This window comes from Odocoileus virginianus, chromosome 30 (genome assembly GCF_023699985.2).
Source record: "Odocoileus virginianus isolate 20LAN1187 ecotype Illinois chromosome 30, Ovbor_1.2, whole genome shotgun sequence".
NCBI lineage: Eukaryota > Metazoa > Chordata > Mammalia > Artiodactyla > Cervidae > Odocoileus > Odocoileus virginianus.
The window spans coordinates 10,923,794-10,944,785 of NC_069703.1; the positions used below are offsets into that span (position 1 = coordinate 10,923,794).

Consider the following 20,992-nt stretch of genomic DNA (forward strand, 5'->3'; position numbering starts at 1 on the left):
TTTTTTCTTTGACCACTATCACTTGGCTTTTGGGACTTTAGTTACCTGGGTCCAAGGCAGTTAATTGCCAAGAGTTGATTTTAGGTTAATTTGGCCCATATATAATGGCTCAGTTACAAAGTTACCTAATATCTGAGCTGACTCCTCAATGAGAATATTCAGAATATCTTGAATCATAAGAAATGAGTGAAAAAACAGGTGCTTATGGCAATACCAGGCACGTGGCAAATAATATTTTGTTGGATAGTTAAACATTTGGAGTTCAAGGAATTAAAGGCCAAGACTAACTCATTTTGGAGTTGCTGACAATGGCTGACAGTAGTTTGTTGTGACCTAACCTCTTCAAGGTAGGGTCCACTTGTGACTAAAATCACAATTAAAAGTCCCAACTAAAAATGTTACGTGTTACATGAGTTAGGATGTATGATTTACTAAAGGATACCTACCTAACCCAGAGCTTGGTTTCCCAGTGGTGCTAGTGGTAAAGAACCCACCTGCTAATGCAAGAGACATGGGTTCAATCCCTGGGTTGGGAAGATCCCCTAGAGAAGGAAATTGCAGCCCACTCCAGTATTGTTACCCAGATAATCCTATGGACAGAGTATCCTGGTGGACAACAGTCCATTGGGGTCACAAAGTGACAGCTTGTAGGCAGCCTGGAGGAGGGGAGGACTCCCAGAAGTTGTCATGAATTGCAACCTTTATCAAGGCAACATTGCAAATTTTAAGTGATGCCCTCTGTACTGTTCCAGGGAAAATATATGTTGAGCCTGTGTAGTAGTGTGTTTGGGGAGGGAGGCCTAATATTCAAGAGATGGGAATACCAGACCACCTTACCTGCCTCCTGAGAAATCTTTATGCAGGTCAAGAAGCAACAGAACTGGACATGGAACAACAGACTGGTTTCAAATGGGGAAAGGAGTCAAGGCTGTATATTGTCCTAACGTGTAGAGTACATCATGTGAAATACCATCCTGGAATCAAGATTGCCAGGAGAAATAAACTCATATGCAGATGACACCGTCGTGATGGCAGAAAGCAAAAACTGAAGAGCCTCTTAGGGTGAAAGAGGAGAGTGAAAACGCTGGCTTAAAACTCAACATTGAAAAAACAAAGATCATGGCCTCCAGTCCCATTGCTCCATGGCAAATAGATGGAGAAACAAGGGTAACAGTGGTAGACTATTTTCTTTGGCTCCAAAGTCATTGCAGATGGTGACTGCAGCAAACCAGACAGCAGATTAAAAAGAGAGATTACTGACAAAAGTCTGTCTAGTCAAAGGTATGGTTTTTCCAGTAATCATGTATGGATGTGAGAGTTGGATCATAAAGCTAAGCGCCGAAGAATTGATGCTTTTGAACTGTGGTGTTGGAGAAAACTCTTGAGAGCCCCTTGGACTGCAAGGAGATCAAACCAGTCAATCCTCAAGGAAATGAGTCCTGAATATTCACTGGGAAGACTGATGGTGAAGCTGAAACTCCAATACTTTGTCCACCTGATGCAAAAAACCGACTCCTTGGAAAAGACCCTGATGCTGGGAAGGCTGAAGCAGGAGAAGGGGACGACAAGAGGATGAGATGGTTGGATGGCATCACCGCCTCCACGGACGTGAGTTAGGGAGTAAGGTTAAGTGAGGTTCAGTGAGTAGGGTTAGAGTAAGCTCCGGGAGTTGGTGATGGACAGGGAAGCCTGGCGGGCTGCAGTCCATGGGGTCACAGAGAGTCGGACATGACTGAGCAGCTGAACTGAACTGTGTAGTAGTGTTTGGGAGGGAGGCCTAACGATGGGTGATTGATCCCTAGGCTGTGGTTCATGAGTCTAGCTTGGGTGAGGAAGTGGGACATTCTACCTGAATTTGTAAGTCTGACCAAGTCTGTCGGGGTGGGGGATCTTCAAAACAGGTGGTGCTACAGTTGAATGAAAGTCCTGAGAGGAGAGTGGTCCTGTAGTCAGTGATAGTCCAGGATTGGAAGCAGCTGCGTGTTAACAGTTTGCAGTATACTGAACATTGAGTATACATTATATATATATATATATTTAATGTTTTTTACCTATTTGTCTGTGGCCGGTCTTAGTTGCAAGAGGGGACAACGTGATGAGATGGATGGCATCACTGACTCAGTGAACATGAGTTTGAGCAAACTGTGGGAGATGGTGAAGGACAGGGAAGCCTGGTGTGCTGCAGTCCATGGGGTAGCAAAGACTTGGACACAACTGAGCAACTGAACAAGAAGTCTTGGATGTGGCATGTGGGATCTAGTTCCTTGACCAAGGAATGAAACCCAGGACCCCTGCATTGAAAGTGTGAAGTCTTAACCACTGACCACCAAGGAAGTTCCTTGAGTATGTATTTTTTGCAGTAGTAGTTTTCAGAAAAGTAGAACTTGGGAATTGTAGATGTCCGAAAATGTTCATTTTGTAGTCTGTAGGCCAAAGATTACAACAGACCCAGTCTAAAATCACTGGAGATACTTTCAGGTTGTCACGATTATGAGAGCCAGCAGAGGGCAGCACTTGATTTTGTGGCAAACAGCGGAGCCTGGGGATTCTGGAAATGATACGGAAAAGCAGAGATGTAGTAGCCTAGTGAGTGGCCAAAAATAATTCAGTCACTGACTTGAGTACCAGATAGCTTGAGTACCAAGTAGCTTGACCAAAATGTTAAGTATGAAAAGTCATTAATTTTAAACTAATGATTAAAAATGTTTTTAAGGGGCTCCCCTGGAGTCCAGTGGTTAAGGCACAGTGCTTTCACTGTAGGGGACACGGATTCCTGATCCGAACCAAGATACCGCAGACCACGCTGCCAAAATATAGGAAAAACAATGGTTAAAAGTAAGTCAGAGGGACTTCCCTGGTAGCCCAGTGGCTAGGACTCCGCTCCCCGTGCAGAGGGCCCAGGTTCACTCCCTGGTCAGGGAACTAAATCCCATGTGCAACAACTAAGAGCTCGCATGCAGCAACTGAAGACCCGTCATGTTGCAATGAAGATCCCGTGTGCTGCAACTAAGGCCCAACGCAACCCAATAAATATTAGAAAAGAGAGTTAAGAAATTTAGAATAGTCAATTCAAACCACAGCTGTCTGGTAAGTCTTAAAATAATGAAGCATATGACTTTAAGATCTTGACTCCATGGCCTTGAATGAAAAATTAATGGTATCTTTGAGTGTTATATAAAAAGGTAACACATTAATATCATTCAAAATTCTAGAGTTTATACAGTGAAGTCTTCCCTGTCCCCCAGGTCTCCCATTCACTTTCATAAAAGCAACCAAGGTCAGCAGTTTCTTAGGCCTTTCCAGAGCTAGTCTAAGCATATATAAAGACTAATTGTAGCGTATTAATTATAGCATATGATGTAAATTTATGCATCTTAAGTTTTGTGCATAGAAATAAACTTGGATATCTTTTATTCTATAATGGTACATAAAAGACTTTCTCATTTTTTTAAGAGTTATATAATCCATTTTCTCATATCTTACTTAGTCTGGTTGTTGGATCTTTCGTTTGCATTCAGTTTTTATGCTCACATATTCACATGAGCCAGTATACTGAATTGTTTTTTTTGAACTAGTATGCTCAGAAGGCATAGGTATATATAGAGAAAGAGAGTTTTTTCTGTTTCTGGCCTTAGAATAAGAACCCCATCTTTTTTGATATGCTCCCTAAGTGATTACCTGATGCTGAAACCTTATTTTTTCATTTTCATCCATCCAATATAAGAACTGGGCACAGTGTGGGAATTCAAAACTGATTCATTCAGTGTCACTGTGTTAGATGTTATAAAATTACAAAAGGATTAAGAAAATAACCAAAGGGAGGTGGTTCAAACATCCTTAAAATTGTTAAGTTATTTTGTGATTAAACAAGTACGGTCATCCTTCAGTATCCAAGGGTGGATTGGTTCCAGGAACCACCCCCAATCTCAGGTACCAAAATCCTAAGATGTTCAAATTTCTCATATAAAATGGCATAGTATTTGCATATAACCTACTAGCATCCTCCTGTATTAAATCATCTTGACTATTTATAATACCTAATACAATGTAAATGATATGTAAATAGTTGCCCACACGTGACAAATTGAAGTTTTGCTTTTCACAACTTTCTGGAGTTTTTTCTTTTTTCAGATATTTTTTATTTGTGGTTGGTTGAATCTGCAGATGTAGAACCTGCGGATAAGGAGAGGTCACAGTAATCCAAAAGTCCAGAGACTGAGGAAAGGCTAGAATTGAATAAAAGTTTTTTAGAAGAGTTAGGACTTGAGTTGGATAGATCTTAATCAGTCATTCATTTGAAGAAGAGAGAGTTCCAGGATGGTGTGAAAGACAGAATGAGAAGGCAAGAATGAGAACAGTTTTGGGAGGCAATTAGACCAGTTTGGCTGGATTTTATAGTGTCAATTTGGGATTATGAATAGACAGGGCCAGGTTATAGAGACATCTGAGTTATAGGCTGGCTCATTCTGTGAGGGTAACGGGGAATCTGGTTTCCAGGCCAGAGAATGTGACAAAGGCAGAGCAGAGGTGAGGTGGGCGTGGGTGGGAGGGGTGGAGGGTGGTGAAAGAAATGAAAGGAATTAAGAGGGACAAATTTAAAATAAGTCACAGCAGTGTAATGTACAGTGCAGGGGCTATAGTCTGTAAAATTATAGTAGCTTTTTATGGTGACAGGTGTTAACTAGATTTAGTATAGTGACCAATTTTAATGTACATAAATGTCAAACTACTATGTTGTACACCTGAAACTAATACAGTATTGTATGTCAACTCTATTTCAGTAAAAAAAGAAAAAAAAGCCCTGATCTGGAGATCTATGGACAAAAGCAGGGAAATAAGAGGACTGTTTTAACAACAGAAAGGGCTAAATCATGGCATATGTGAAAGTTTTTATAAATTTAATACATTTACTTTAGAAAGTAACGGAGACTATAGCAGCAATGAAAATGTTTGATTGTTTCACTGGCCATAACTATGAACTATAAGCTTATGGACAAAGATAGAGATACAAAAAAGAGTTGCATTAGTGTTTTTGGATGTGTGTGTAATTTTTTTCCAAATACATTTGGCAATGACAGTTATTGTCCATAAAATAAGTTAAAAAAGTGCTTGCCTCACATACTTTGTCTAATATGAACCCCATTATAAGCCTGTGAGATAAAGCAAACACTATCATCAGCACTTACAGATAAGGATACACCTCTGAAAGATCATTCCCCAGTTACTCACCTAGTAAGTGAGAGAGAAGGAACGCAAACCCATGTCTTCATGGGCCAGGTAATATATTGGCAACAGAATGGGGAAAGTTCTTCATTCCGGCATTTAGACAATTTGATCCTGTTTCATCTAACTCTTGCTTCATACCCTCAACTAGGAAAAGTAAAACAACATTATCACATAAGGATAAACTTAAAATGAAAATTAAGAAAGATAAACAGATATTCTCTCCATACATGCCCTGTATGGATAATAGTTGCATTGAGAAAATGTCCCAAAAGGAAGTCTGCCATTTGGAATATCGTTGTCCTGAATAGCTTTTAGTAAAGTGAAGTGAGGGAAAGTCACTCGGTCGTGTCCGACTCTTTGCGACCCCATGGACTATACAGTCCCTGGAATTCTCCAGGCCAGGATGCTGGCGTGGGTAGCCTTTTCCTTCTCCAGGGGACCTTCCCAAACCAGGGATCGAGCCTGGGTCTCTCATACTGCAGGTGGATTCTTTAGCAACTGAGCCACAAGGGAAACCCAGCTTTTAGTCAAGTGAACGTCAAAGGAAACTGTCCACAGACTTCTAGGTGTGCATCCTCAAAGAACCGCTGCACATATGGAAGAATATTGAATGGTGAATTACTAGTCAAGCCTGACTCCAACCTGGGAATCTTCTATCCTTGCTTTGTCCCTATAAAATGGGATGCCTCTCTTTTCTGAACACCGCCTGTTTTCCATCCTCTAAACATATGCTCTTGTGGTGCCACCTACCTGAAATACTTTTTCACCTGCACTTGTTAAAATTACAGTCATTCTAGCTGCACTTAAATCACCTCTTTTAATGTCTTTCATTCTACTTTTCCTGCCTCTTGTAGCCTCTCAGGCCATAATATCCTTTTATAGTATTTCTAAACTTTATAAATTTTAAAAAATATGTATTAATTTGTCCACAATGTGCAGCTTATAAGATCTTAGTACTCAGACTAGGGATTGGGCCTGGGGCCTAGGCAGTGAGTGCACAGAGTCTTAACCACCGGACTGCCAGGAAATTCTTAATAAATACATATTTTTAAATAAAATTTATAAAATTTGAAATTCTTTGTGTAAGTTCCCTTCTTCTTCCTATGAGATTTTTTTAATATTCATTCAAGAGGAGGAGGGGCTCTAACATTAATAAGTAATTACTATGTCAGAAGATCCTGAGAGTTTCACTGAAATAAGTATAATACCAGGTAATATTAAGTATTTAGGACTAAGCACCCACTTGAAGTACTTCACCTTTGTCAGTTCATTTAATTTTCATAATAACCCTATGTAGTAGGTACTACTATTATGAATTCATTTTGCAGATGGGGGAAACTGAGGTCTAAAAATTTAGGTCAATTTAGCCAAGGTCATAGAGCTAGGGTAAATTGGGAGTCATAATTCAAAGCCAGATATCCTGCCTCAGGAGGCCCTGAAAATTGCACTCTGTTTGGCTGTTTCCTTCCATTGGGAAGGAATCAGATCTGCCTTCTTGGGTTCATGCCCCAGTCCCTGGGAGCGATGGGATTCTTTACTCTTCTGCCAACTAGGCATTGAGCTTCCTTGCTTCCTCCTCAGATTGCCTCAGTGCAGTCCTCTTCCTCCAGCCCCCTCAGTGCTTTCATTCATTCATTCTACTCATGAGAGGTTATTAGACCCCTGGAGAGCCTCACTATCCAGTTCCAGCTGCCAGGGGAGGAGGCTTGAAGTCTCTAACTCTGGGCCCAGCCTTGGGTCCTACACTACTCTCTGGATCTTCCCTCAAGTTGAGAATAAAAGTGAACTCCTGTTTCTGCTAGAAAGTGCTTGCATTGGTTGCTATTTTCCACTAGTAGATTCCTGTAGGTTACACCCAGACTCTCAGCTGTTTTATTTATTTATTTTTGGCTGTGCCGGGTCTTCGATGCTGTGCTTGGACTTCTTACTGTGATGGCTTCTCTTGTTGCTGAGCACAGGCTCTGGGGCGCATGCGTTTCCCTAGTTGCAGCACCGGAGCGGCGGCTCCCCGGCTCCAGAGCACAGGCTCTGGGGCGCATGCGTTTCCCTAGTTGCAGCACCGGAGCTGCGGCTCCCCGGCTCCAGAGCACAGGCTCAACGGTTGTGGTGCCCGGGCTGAGTTGCCTGCAACATGTGGGATCCTCCCAGACCAGGAAGTGAACCTGTGTCTCCTGCATCACAAAGTAGACTCCTAACCCCTGGACCACCAAGGAAACCCCGTTATCATCTATTTTAAAAGCCACTAAAATTGAAGTTCTTTGCCTGGGGTAAAAGGACTCGCTGAAATTTTATTTAAAAGCATTTTTTTCCTGGGGAAAGGACCCATAACTTTTCATTAGACTTTCAAATAAACTCAGAATATTTATTAATTTTGACTTTTCAAGTTTCCCTTTTTAATTTTAGAGATGATGATATTTTTTCAGGATCTCAAACATTTTCACAGGACCTTGGAAAGCTCACAGGCCTTAGACTCTGTGCCCATAGCATGTGAAAAAACCCAATTGCTCTGCACGGGTTCCTAACTCACAAAGCTTAGGAAGCACTGTCCTGAAAGGTAACTTCCAGACCACCACCTGCTCCATAATGTACTTTTGACCCTGGTAGCTTAATCGCCTTCCTTCCTGCTCCTCAGCCTTCAGTCAGTCTGTCTCTCTGCACAAACCAGGGATGAACCTACATAATTCTCTTTTCTTTCTTGGATTCTCCAGCTTTTCTCCTGATCTTGGGAGCCCATCCCTTGAGGGTTGAAGGGTACACCAGAGTGAAATATTGCAAACCCTCCTTGTGCAGGGGGCAGGGTTCAATGGTGCACACAGGGCTGGAAACTCACAATGAGTCTTTCTCTCCAATCTTCCCTTAACCTGTACTGGGTATGGCAGGATGCAGGAAGCTTGGGAATGGCAAAAGTTTGGGATATGCTGAGCTACGCCACGTATTTTATTTTTTTCTTGGAATAATTTCCAAACCAGATCTGATTGTCACATGGGGCTAACAGTAAAGAATATAGCCAGTAAATGATCTGATATCAGCATTTCTAAAAAACTAAGAGATGAAATTAAAAAGAAACAAAATTGAGAAATTATAGAAAATTGAGTATTTTAAAAATTGCAGTGAATAGCAGAATTTGTATTTATAAAAGACAAGAGAACCAGCAGAGACATGGAAAGGGAGTGGCATCTTTAAGAAACCCCAATGCCAAGGACATAGATTTCCAATGTTTCTTCACTGGCACACTGGAGTCATCTCTTTCCTCTCTGAACAGGCTACACTGTTTTTGGCTCTCTTATAGTATTTTTCCAAGCCAGGCTTCAGCAATACATGAATTGTGAACTTCCAGATGTTCAAGCTGGTTTTAGAAAAGCAGGGAACCAGAAATCAAATTGCCAACATCCGCTGGATCATCGAAAACGCAAGAGAGTTCCAGAAAAACATCTATTTCTGCTTTATTGACTATGCCAAAGCCTTTGACTGTGTGAATCACAATAAACTGGGGAAAACTCTGAAAGAGATGGGAATACCAGACTACCTGACCTGCCTCTTGAGAAACCTGTATGCAAGTCAGGAAGCAACAATTAGAACTGGACGTGGAACAACAGACTGGTTCCAAATAGGAAAAGGAGTACGTCAAGGCTGTATATTATCACCCTGCTTATTTAACTTATATGCAGAGTACATCATGAGAAATGCTGGGCTGGAGGAAGCACAAGCTGCAATTAAGATTGCCGGGAGAAATATCAATAACCTCAGATATGCAGATGACACCACTCTTATGGCAGAAAGTGAAGAACTAAAGAGCCTCTGATGAAAGTGAAAGAGGAGAGTGAAAAAGTTGGCTTAAAGCTCAACATTCAGAAAACTAAGATCATGGCATCCATTCCTATCATTTCACGCCAAATAGATGGGGAAACAGTGGCTGACTTTATTTTTTTGGGCTCCAAAATCACTGCAGATGGTGACTGCAGCCATGAAATTAAAAGACACTTACCTCTTGGAAGGAAAGTTATGACCAACTTAGACAGCATATTAAAAGGCAGAGAGATTACTTTGCCAACAAAGGTCCATCTAGTTAAGGCTATGATTTTTTAAGTAGTCATGTATGGATGTGAGAGTTGGACTATAAAGAAAGCTGAGTGCTGAAGAATTGATGCTTTTGAACTGTGGTGTTGGAGAAGACTCTTGAGAGTCCCTTGGACTGCAAGGAGATTCAACCAGTCTGTCCTAAAGGAGATCAGTCCTGGGTGTTCATTGGAAGGACTGATGCTGAAGCTGAAACTCCAATACTTTGGCCACCTGATGCGAAGAGCTGACTCATTTGAAAAGACCCTGATGCTGGGAGGGATTGGGGGCAGGAGGAGAAGGGGACGACAGAGGATGAGATGGTTGGATGGCATCACCAACTCAACTGACATGAGTTTGAGTGAACTCCAGGAGTTGGTGATGGACAGGGAGGCCTGGCGTGCTGCAGTTCATAGGGTCGCAGAGTCAGACATGACTGAGCGACTGAACTGAACTGAATAGTATTTACTACTGTCTATCTTGCTTTAGGATTGTTCTTATCCAAGTTAACTCTCACTCTCTATAAGCACCTTATTCATCTTGTGTGCATGCTAAGTTGCTTCAGTCATGTCCAACTGTTTGCAACCCTTTTAGCCAGCCAGGCTCCTCTGTCCATGGGATTCTCCAGGCAAGAATTCTGGAGTGGATTGCCATGCCCTCCTCCAGGGTATCTTTGCAACCCAGGGGTCAAACCCACATCTCTTACATCTCCTGCATTGGCAGGCAGGTTCTTTACCACTAGGGACACCTCTTGACATCCTTCAAAATATCTATCTACTGAAGTTTTATATAACTCTTAGTCATCTATTTGCTAAAGGGATAAATGAATAGAAGTCAAAATACTATTATAGTCTTAAATGCAACAGATTTGCATCATGAAAAGGACACTGACTTTAAGGTATACTTTATTGGTCTTACACTGTTGTCTGTATAAATATAGAAATAGAAAGTGGAAATATCATACATGCTTCCTTTTCCTGAAATCTTTCTGATATTGGGCTGGCCGACCTTTTATCTGGATGTCAGTGGTTCATGTTTATAGCAATCTTATACATATTTGCACATATCTAGAACTTTCCAGAAACCTTTATATAAACATTTATATTTATAATGGTGTAGGGGTTTAATTGGGCATATATCCCAATTGAGAGATGGGGTCTATGTCCCCTGTCCTTGAATCTGACCTGGCCAGTGACTGCTTTGATCAACAGAGTACACTGGAGGTGTGCAGTGTCTGTCATAACTGTTAAGAGAAGTGGAAGTTTCCACCCTGGTCTCTTAGAGCACTGTATTACCCTAAGTCTGGCTTCCCTGAGGTGCCATGCTGGAATACCCATGTGAAGAAAGAAGAGGAGAATATACAAGAAACGAGGGGAGGAGAAGAGGGGGAGGGGAAGGGGAAGAAGGAAGAGGAGAGGAGAGGGTGGGAGGGAAGAGAGTGCTCGGCCCATCCAGCTGAGGCCCCGGATACTGTGAAACAGAGACGAACCTCCCCTCTGTGCCTTGTTTAAATTCCTGATTCTCAGAATCGTGAGAGATAACAATAAGAGTTATTTTCTAGACTTTGGGGCAGTTTACCAAGCATTCATAGTTAACTGGAACAAAACCTACTATAATCAATTATCACTTTAATTCATAAAGGCACGTATATAGATTACATGAAATAAAGAAATTAAGTGCATATGTTACATTTTAAGAATAAGTCTAATAGGTTACTTGTGCAGAATTAAAGTGAGCTTAAGCACACCTACTTTTATATTTTTGAAATCAATCAGACATTTAATATTAAAATTTAGAAGTTTTAAAAAGTCATTAAAATTAGAAAAGTAGTGTTGGTTAATCCACTATGGTATAATTAGCAAGAATAAGATAATTTAAGTTGCTGAAAAGGAAAATGAAGATCCTTATTATATCTAAAGAAAAATAGGATGCCAATAAAATTACCAAAAAAACAAAAATAAAAAGATACAATCAGCTCTATGTCTTGGAACCAAATAATCTGAAAGCATGTCAGGGGAACCACACAAAAGTTGTGTGCTGATGGGTGGGAGGGTAAGAATTCACTGGGCTGTTTCCAGGAGACTCAGGTTCTTGGTTTCAGAGTTCCTGAGCTGTTCACTTAGGGTGCCTGAACAGCTCACCTCCCACAGCGTGTATTTTAGCATCTCAGCCACTGAGGCCCGGAAGCGCGCTTGGAACTTCTTACTAATCAGGACGTAAAGGATGGGGTTCAAGCAACTATTGAGGAATGCCAGGCCGGTGGAGAGGGGGATGCCGGCCTGTAGCATTTGGTGGAAATAGCTATTGTGGTGAATCGTGAGTTCCCAAATGCTAAACAGGTGATAAGGAGTCCAGCAAATCAGAAAGGCCATGACCACAGCCAGGATGGTCCAGAAGAGCTTGCTGGAGATCAGGATGCTTCGCTTCTTCACCTTGAAGATGAGGCACAAGTAGCAAATGCTCATTGTTAGCAGAGGGAGGAGGTACCCAACAATAACTTTCACCCAGGTCAGAACATGATGCCTCATCAACCTGAGGTCCACATCATGCTCATGGAAGTTATTATAGCAAAGAGTGTGGTTATTCAACTCCAGAGTGTCCCGGAAGTACAGAGATGGCCCACCAACTAGTGAAGCCAAAAGCCAAACAACTATAATAACAATCAGAGAGTTCCTGAGGGTACGGTACCGGTGAGATAAGACAGGGTGGATCAAGTAGATATAGCGGTCCAGGCTTATCACCATCAGGAAGAAGACACTGGCAAACATGTTCAACTGGGCAATGAAGGAATTGGCCTTGCACAGCCAGATGCCGAAGGGCCAGTGAAAATTCATGGCCACATAGGAGATGTACAGAGGCAGGAAGAGAAGAAAAATGAAATCCGCAATGGCTAGATTGAGGAACCAGAGAGTGGTGACTGTCTTCTTCCACTTGAATCCCGTGAACCAAATGACGGTGGCATTTCCTGGGATGCCCAGGACAAATGCCAAACAACACAGCACCAAGGAGACCCAGTGAATGGCTCCCAGCTGTGCTTTCTCCTCTGAATCGGCCTCCGGGGAGTAATACTCCAGGGCGTAGGAGTAGTTTTCAAAGTCTCCATATAGTGTCTCCTCTAGATCTTCCATGATCTTGCAGAATGAACAAATCTATGGAAGCAAATTTAAAAAGAAAGAAAACAATGAAAAAAATTTATTTATAGAAAACAGCTTATAAAAGAAGAAATGTTTAGTAAATAATAAAGGACATAAGGATAAAAATACTTTATCTTAATAGGCACTAATAACAATTTAGGGACAAAAGGGAGACATAACTATAGAAGTAGAGATTTTGTATGAACCCCCTCCTAGAGTAATGGAAATAAAAACAAAAGTAAACAAGTGGGACCTGGTTAAACTTAAAAGCTTTTGCACAGCAAAGGAAACTATAAGCAAGGTGAAAAGACAACCCTCAGAATGGGAGAAAATAATAGCAACTGAAACAACTGACAAAGGATTAATTTCCAAAATATACAAGCAGCTCATATAACTCAATACCAGAAACACAAACAACCCAATCAAAAAGTGGGAAAAAGACTTAAACAGACATTTCTCCAAAGAAGACATACAGATGGCTAACAAACACATGAAAAGATGCTCAACACTGCTCATTATTAGAGAAATGCAAACTAAAACTACAATGATATATCACCTTATACCGGTCAGAATGGCCATCATCAAAAAGTCTACAAACAATAAATGCTGAAGAGGGTGTGTAGAAAAGGGAATGCTCTTGCACTGTTGGTGGGGATATAAATTGATACAGCCACTATGGAAGACAGTATGGAGGTTCCTTAAAAAACTAGGAATAAAACCACCATATGACCCAGCAATCCCACTCCTAGGCATGTACCCTGAGGAAACCAAAATTGAGAAAGACACATGTATCCCCTTGTTCACTGCAGCACTATTTACAATAGCTAGAACATGGAAGCAACTAGATGTCCATCAACAGATGAATGGATGAAAATGTTGTGGTACATATACACAATGGAATATTACTCAGCCATAAAAAGGAACGCCTTGGAGTCAGTTCTAATGAAGTGGATGAACCTAGAACCTATTATACAGAGTAAAGTAAGTCAGAAAGAGAAAGATAAATATCGTATTCTAATGCATATATATGGAATCTAGAAAAATAGTACTGAAGAATTTATTTACAGGGCAGCAATGGAGAAACAGACATAGAGAATAGACTTACAGACATGGGGAGAGGGGAGGAGAGACAGCTGTATGGAAAGAATAACATGGAAAATCACATAACCATATGTGAAATAGATAGCCAACAGGAATTTGCTGTAGACTAAGAAACTCAGACAGGGCTCTGTATCAACCTAGAGGAGTGGGATGGGGAGGGAGATGGGAGGGAGGGTCAAAAAGGAGGAAATATATGTATACCTATGGCTGATTCAGGCTGAGGTTTGACAGAAAACAACAAAATTCTATAAAGCAATTATCCTTCAATAAAAAAATTTTTAAAAAAGAAATAGAGATTTTGTAAATGAGAGAGAACTATGAAAAAAAAATACTTGAAATATTCGGCAAAATGTTTCTTAGAAAAAAATGTATTCTTCCAAGATGGACACAAGTAGAAACAAAACCTGAATAGACCTACAATCATTAAAGAAATATCATGAATTAAATCATTTTTTTCCAGACTTTCCTGGCAGTCCAGTGGTTAAGACTCCTTGTTCCCAATGCAAGGGTTTCAATATATGATCAGGGAACTAAGATCCCACAAAAGAAGCATTCTTTTTCATGTTATGAACTAGAAATAGTATATTTCTTGGTAGGACTTATGATTAACACTCTAGGTGTCCAAGTCTTTGTGGACCTAAATTTTGCTATAATCATTTTCAAAGCTGTGAAAGTTTATTTTTGTAAGATATTCAGTAAGTGCTAAATTAAAATGATTCACACTATAGGTGCAATTTCTATGTTCATTATGTTTGCAGGGCTGACTCGAGAGAATCTAACATTCAAGTACTTATTAAGTTCTTACCAGGCATTATTATTTTATGGAAGATGCAAAAGAAAACAGATTAACATTTATGTGTGATGACTTCAACCTCTTTATTTGTATCCATGAACCTGTTTACAGAGAAGAGAAGGAGACGCAGACATAGAGAATGTGGACACAGCAGGGGAAGAGGCAGAAAGGAGAAATTGAGAAGGCAGCGGTGATATATATACACTTTTTAAAAAATACACATATTTTATCATGTGTAAAACATGTAAGCAGCAAGCTGCTCTATGACACGGGGAGCCAGCCTGGCACTGTATGGTGACAGAGAGAGATGGAATGGTGGGGGGAGGGAGGCTCCAGAGAGAGGCGCTATATATATAACTGTGACTGATTCACGTTGATGTACAGTGAGGCCACTACAACATTATAAAGAAATTATTTCTCTAATAATAATAATAAAAGACTTCTAAAAAAAACTTTAGTCCTCTGACTTCTTAAGATCTGGACAGAGTTCTACTTGCTTCCTTGGCTCACCACCTGGATGTCACAGGCAAGCACTGGAGATTTTGACCCTATTTGGCACTCCTGGATGTTCTGATTCTGTGTTTATGAATTCAAATATGTCCATCAGAATTATATCAATATGGAAGACTTTTCAACTAAAAGATACATTTTGGAATGAACTTGACTATGACCACTTAATTTCTACATTAACTTCCTATAGAGTGCATTTAAGGGAAAGGCTACCCACTCCAGTATTCTGGCCTAGAGAATTCCACGGACCATATAGTCCACGGGGTCACAGAGAATCAGACAAGACTGAGCGACTTTCACTTTCAAACGTTATTTATTATTGTACTGGTATTTCTTTGTTTTGAATTTAAATTCTTTTCTACATTACAACAAAGATTTACTATTCAGTTTTATTTTGCTTATTTTATCTATACCAAATGTTATCTATTATAATTTCATCCAAGGTAAATTTTCTTCTGTGGTCTCTTTTTTCTTTCCTGCTATCAAGTTTAGTTTCCTGGGCTAAGAAGACTTAAATGTCAATTTTTCAACCAAAACAAAGCTTATTGGGTACAATTCTGGCTTCATCAATTTACTTGCTATTTCTATCTGTAGTATTCAAAATCAAGTAGAAAAAATACTAGTAGTTATAGTCATCTCATGGAGCTATAATCACTAATAGGGCAGATATATAAGATTTGAGATTATAGTCGAGTTAGAATGAAGGGGTCAAAACATCTTGTATTGCTCACAGCCATCTCAAGCTCAGTTTGACTAACACTGAATTCTTCATCTTATCTAAATTCATTTGAGGAATCTAACTGAGCATAATAAACTAAAGCAATTCATTAGCATCTTCCCAAACCCAAACTCAGCCAACTTCTCTTTAGTTTTCATTCTTCAGCTCAAATGCCACCTTTTCTTGGAAACATTTTCTAACATTACCTCCCCTCAGATAATTATATTAATAATACTTAATAATAGCTATTATCATATGCAATAGCCAATGCTGTTGGGGATTTCCTGGATGCTAGGCATATATGATCTAATTTGATTCTTGAAAAAAATCATGTAAAAGTGCATAAGTAATACTATTTTCCTATCTACAAGGAAAAATACTGAAGCTTTGAAAAGCTTAGTGACTTTCCCAGTATCACGGCAACCTATAATTGGAGAGTCAGGATGGAAACTCAGCTCCATTGAATGCAGATCCTGAGCTCTTAACCATGTGACATTCCCCTCTTCTGTCCCACTGCTCTTACTGTACTTAATACGTTACGCTTTCATTGACTTCTCTTTGATTTCTGCTCTCCCAAACTGTGAATTCCTCAAGAATGAGTGTCATCTCTGGACCCCACAGTGCTTAATACAGGGCTTAAGTTGCTCTGCTTAGTTGGTCTGTCATGTCTGACTCTGTGACCCCACAGACTGCATAGCTTACCAGGCTCCTCTGTCCATGGGGATTCTCCAGGCAAGAATACTGGAGTGGGTTGTCATGGCCCCCAGGGTATCTTTCTGACCCAGGGATTGAATCTGGGTCTCCTGCATTGCAGGCAGATTCCTTACCAACTGAGCCACCAGGGAAGCCACCTTTTTGGTGCCTGTGACCTATTCTTTAGGCTCTTAGCAATCCTGAAGCAAAATGGCCTGGAATCACCTTACAAAACCCAAAAGAATGAGTAGATGGAATCTCATTCCCCAAACAGAGAAGCCATTGGAGGACCTCTAATTGCACACAGAAGGAAATGGCAACCCACTCAAGTACTCTTGCCTGGAAAATCCTACCACTATTTTCACCAAGTCAGGAGCTGTCACTGCTGACCCTGGTGGGTCAGAATGGTCATAGGGTCTGCTGAAGGATGCCAACCACCCTTCTTCCCAATTCTCTTGGGGCAGGAGAATTACCTTGAGGATGAGTGATCTTTCCAAACAGAATCCCTTCAAACAGAAAGCCCTGTTCCAGAGAAACTGCTAATCTTCCAGAAAGCAGATGCGTAGGTTAGATGCAATGACCAGTTTAGGCTTGGAGAAAGATCTTCAAGAGGAGTTGCATCCTGCCCAGCTGAAGCCTTCACAGGACATGTAAGCTAGGAATTCCCCTGTGACTTACAGCAGATGTTTTTGTGTGTTGGTGATGGTGAGAGGAGTGGGATGGAGAAAAGAGAAGTAAGGCAGAATTCAAAGACTACCCTACCAAGTCCTTGGCTAGACAGCTAACCCTTGAGGACATACTCTTAATTATATGCCTTGCTTGTATTGGGTTGGCCAAAAAATTTGTTCAGGTTTTCTGTAACATCTTACAAAAAACTCAAATGAACTTTTTGGCCAACCCAATACTTTGCTTTACAGTTTACAGGTGCCTCCAGATCGAATTAAGTTCCCAAATATTTAGAAGCTAACTTTATTAGCTTCCTAGGACTGCTGTAACAAAGTGCTCTGTGTTGAGTAGCTTAAAATTACAAATTTTTTGCTTCAAAGTCTGTTATCTAGGTGTGGGCAAAGTCATTTCCTTCTGACGGCTATCAGTGACAATCTGTTCCATGTTTCTTGCCTGGATTCTGGTGATCTGTTGGCAAACTTTGGAAATCCTTGGCTTATATATACAATAAGATGTTTAGACCTCTTGATTCAATGCTGGTGTCAGGCCTTCCCCTACCCTCTTTCTCTTCTTATTGGCTGAATGAGGATGCAGTGATGAGCCATTATATACCAGGTGGATGAGGAAAACATGATGGTTCACAAGATAGAGGCCTGGGTGCCTGGATGATCTCATGGAGCAGTTTTTGCCATTGACTATGACGAGCTGGTGAGACTTGTTTTATAAGGAAATGAGGAGCAGATCTAGAGTTGTAATAGACCTATGTGACTTGGGCAGAGCTAAATGACCTCTGCCCTTTATTTCATAATTTAAATGTCACAAGGGCAGGTAACTTTAATGAGTACAATAGTCCAAATTGGGGAGATAATGGGATTTGGGTGAGCCAAAAAACAGTGGACTTCCTTTCAGTGGAAAGCAGCTACTCAATTCCAGCAGACTGTTTGCATGTGGGAAATGAGGGCTTAGTGTTGCCAGAGTTTTGGATGAATGGATGAAAATTTATACATATACACATACACACACATATATATATATTTTAAGGTATTTCTTTTATTTATTTTTTTGGCCATGCCTTGCTGCTTGCTGGATCTTAGTCCCCCCCCCAGGGATTGAACCTGTGCTTCCTGCAGTGGAAGTGGAGTCTTAACCACTGGACCTCCAGGGAAGTCCCTGAATATCTGTATTTTTAATTTGAAAAGTTCCCAATTCCTAAACTACTGTTTTAAAACAAAATAGTTGTGGGCCATATTCAGCCCAGCTATAAATCTGTGACCTCTGCGGGAGGCAAACTCTTTGAAGACTCTGAGCTTTTCAACAGTGAAGGAGAGGAGGCTATATGTTAAGTGGAAATAGAAACTCTGAGTTGGCCTCTGAGAATGACTCGCCTCTTGGTACCCGTGAGGCAACCATAAGATTTAATGCTACTCAGGGCCTCTCCACAGACCCTCATTTTAACCTCCAAATTGATATAAGAGTTGAGATAACTCTTATTTTCTCTAGGAAAAAAGATGCTATGGACAAGTTCCTGACTTTACTGGGTTTCTGTTAGAGTTACTAAGGAGGACCCTGATAAGAAAGGCAAAACAATGGATCATTTCCTAGAACCAGAGCCCTTCCTTGGAGCTGTAACAAAGCTCCTGATTCTCAAAAGGGAATGATGAGTAAATTCCCTAATAAATGACCCTCATCCTGTTTTCTGCCATCTCTGGTTAGACCACTATTTCCCTGCCTCATCACTGTTCTCATTCTCACAGTTTAGGCCTTTCAACTTCCACCTGTAAGCTCTGCTCTGCCCCAGACTTGGACTCAGCTATATTTCTTGTTCGAAGTGTAACTTGGCAGCCATCCTGATCCATGGTTCTATTTCTACTTCATTCTCTGGCTTGAATAACTTGATTATTGCCTTGTTCCTAGTCCTTACTCCAGGTTCCAGCTTTGGATTGCTATACCTTCGGTCCTCCAGAGAACACTGTTACCACATTTCCATCATGCTATTCCTTTCCTTTCTAGGAAGATCCACGCTTCTCTCCCAACCTTGGTTAGACTATCCACTTACCATCCCAGGTGTCAGTGCTCTGACACCAATTCCCATTCTCCATCACTGCCGCAATCTATACCTGTGGATCCCAAACTGGGGACAACTTTGCCTCCCAGGGGATATTTGACAATACCTAGAGACACTGTTGATTGTCACAACAAAGATGGAGGATGAAGGGGAAAATGCGGCTGCTATCTAGTGGGTAGAGACCAGGGATACTGCTAAGCATCCTAGAATATACAGCCCCCACAACAAAGAATCATGTTGCCCCAAAAGTCAAGGATGCCAAAGTTAAGAAACCCTCATCTACACACACTGGGCTCAGTCTGAACTCCTTTCTTCTATCTCCTGCTGCTGAATCTGCTCTTTATCCATGGGCACTCTCACCTTGGAGTCCTGGCTTGGCCTGGTCCACTCTACCCCACTAAACCAACTGCGCTTTGTAGAGACTGCAAATGTATTTCATTTGGTTGAAAAAGTGTTAAAAAAATGTATGCTTGATGTCAGTACTAATATTAAACATTAATAGACTTCACAAAAATAATTGCAATTTCTAGCTTCTTTGGAAAATGTAGATCATCTGGTAATAACGGACCTGTACTTCCTATAGCAGCAGTTGCATTCCTCTTCAGGCAAGGGATGTATTCTCTCATTTGCCATGGTCACCACTTCTAAATCACTTATTTATGACACTTTCCAAGACGCTGTCAACACTTGAATATGCAATCTTTGCTAACACTATGCTTTGTATATAGTAAGAAATAAAATTATTGAAAAATTAAAAGCTATACACATGTGAGAATGCAAATGAACTGTATGATAATGACATCTCAAGAAAATACCTGCAATCTCAAAGTAAAAATGCAGTCTACAGAGAAAGGATATTACCTTGGGCATTTCTGCCAATTTAAATTTAAGGCCCTATATTTAAGAACAAGTATTTTTAAACTTTTAAAAAACTGATATTCAAGCAACTATACTCCAATAAAAATTCTTAAAAAAAGCCCCTGACATTCTGCTGTATCATCAAACATATTGTGTTATACTTATCTATTTATTCTTGATAAGAGAGAAAGAGCAAAAAGAGATACAGAAATAAAATATGGGGGAATTTTTCTTCAGTTTCATCATGTATATACACACAGGGCTTCCCAGTTAAGGCAGTGATAAAGGAACTGCCTGCCAATGCAGGACATACAAGAGATGTGGGTTTGATCCCTGTGTTGGGAAGATCCCCTGGAGGAGGAAATGGCAACCTACTTCAGTATTCTTGCTTGGATAATTCCACAGAGGAGCCTGGTGAGCTACAGTCTATGGGGCTGCAAAGAGTTGGACATGACTGAGCACATATATATGCTACATACCATACACATACATATGTGCATATTTAGGCACATAAAACTTTTTCTGTTTTTGAGAAGAGGAGATGTGAATGAAGACTCAGATGAAACTGGAGGGATGTCTGAACAATAGAAAAAAACGCTGGCTAGGTAGTAACCAGAAATGAAGATGCATAGCAAGCCAACTTAGGTCTTTAAATCCAGATTATGCAGGCAGGTTCTTTATGCCTGAGCCACCAGGGAAGTCCTGTATATATGTACATGCATTAATTAATATTATTAACATGATGATATTATACTTATTAAACTTTTTTAGATCATAAAAATAAATAAATCCAGATTTAAAGGAAACATTCACATTCATTAAACAGGAAAAATGAAACTCTCTTGGCTGGCCGTGGCTTTCCATTGAGACGTCAAATATTTTTCTCCATTTGGAAGTGCACAAAACATCGCCAAGATGAGTCCTTTTGACTTGACTGAAAAAGAGGAAATAGCTACTGTATTTGCCTTAAACCATATGTGCTGCTGAAAGGCGGATAAATAATTCTGACTGAAATAAAGACTTATACAGATCTCCATGACCTTAAATCTTTTGAGTAGCCACTGAAGTGAGCGCCAAGCTGCATTGTGGACATGGATATAGAAAACGTCCACCTGAGTCCATTAGAAATCTGTGAAAAATGCTTGGGGTGGAGCAAAGTTCAGAGAAGCACC

The 20,992-nt window shown here is 40.5% G+C and overlaps 1 protein-coding gene across 6 annotated transcripts in view; it reads right to left on the reverse strand.

The window, feature by feature from the left end:
* Positions 1–8,644: 8,644 nt before the first annotated feature.
* CMKLR2 (chemerin chemokine-like receptor 2) overlaps positions 8,645–20,992 on the reverse strand; it is a 52,956-nt gene continuing 40,608 nt past the window's right edge. For all 6 annotated transcript variants that reach the window (XM_070458524.1, XM_070458526.1, XM_070458523.1 and 3 more), the window contains one exon: positions 8,645–12,431. In XM_070458524.1, coding sequence (XP_070314625.1) covers positions 11,343–12,410 — 1,068 coding nt within the window. In that variant the 5' untranslated portion in view covers positions 12,411–12,431 and the 3' untranslated portion in view covers positions 8,645–11,342. The remainder of the gene's footprint in view (positions 12,432–20,992) is intronic.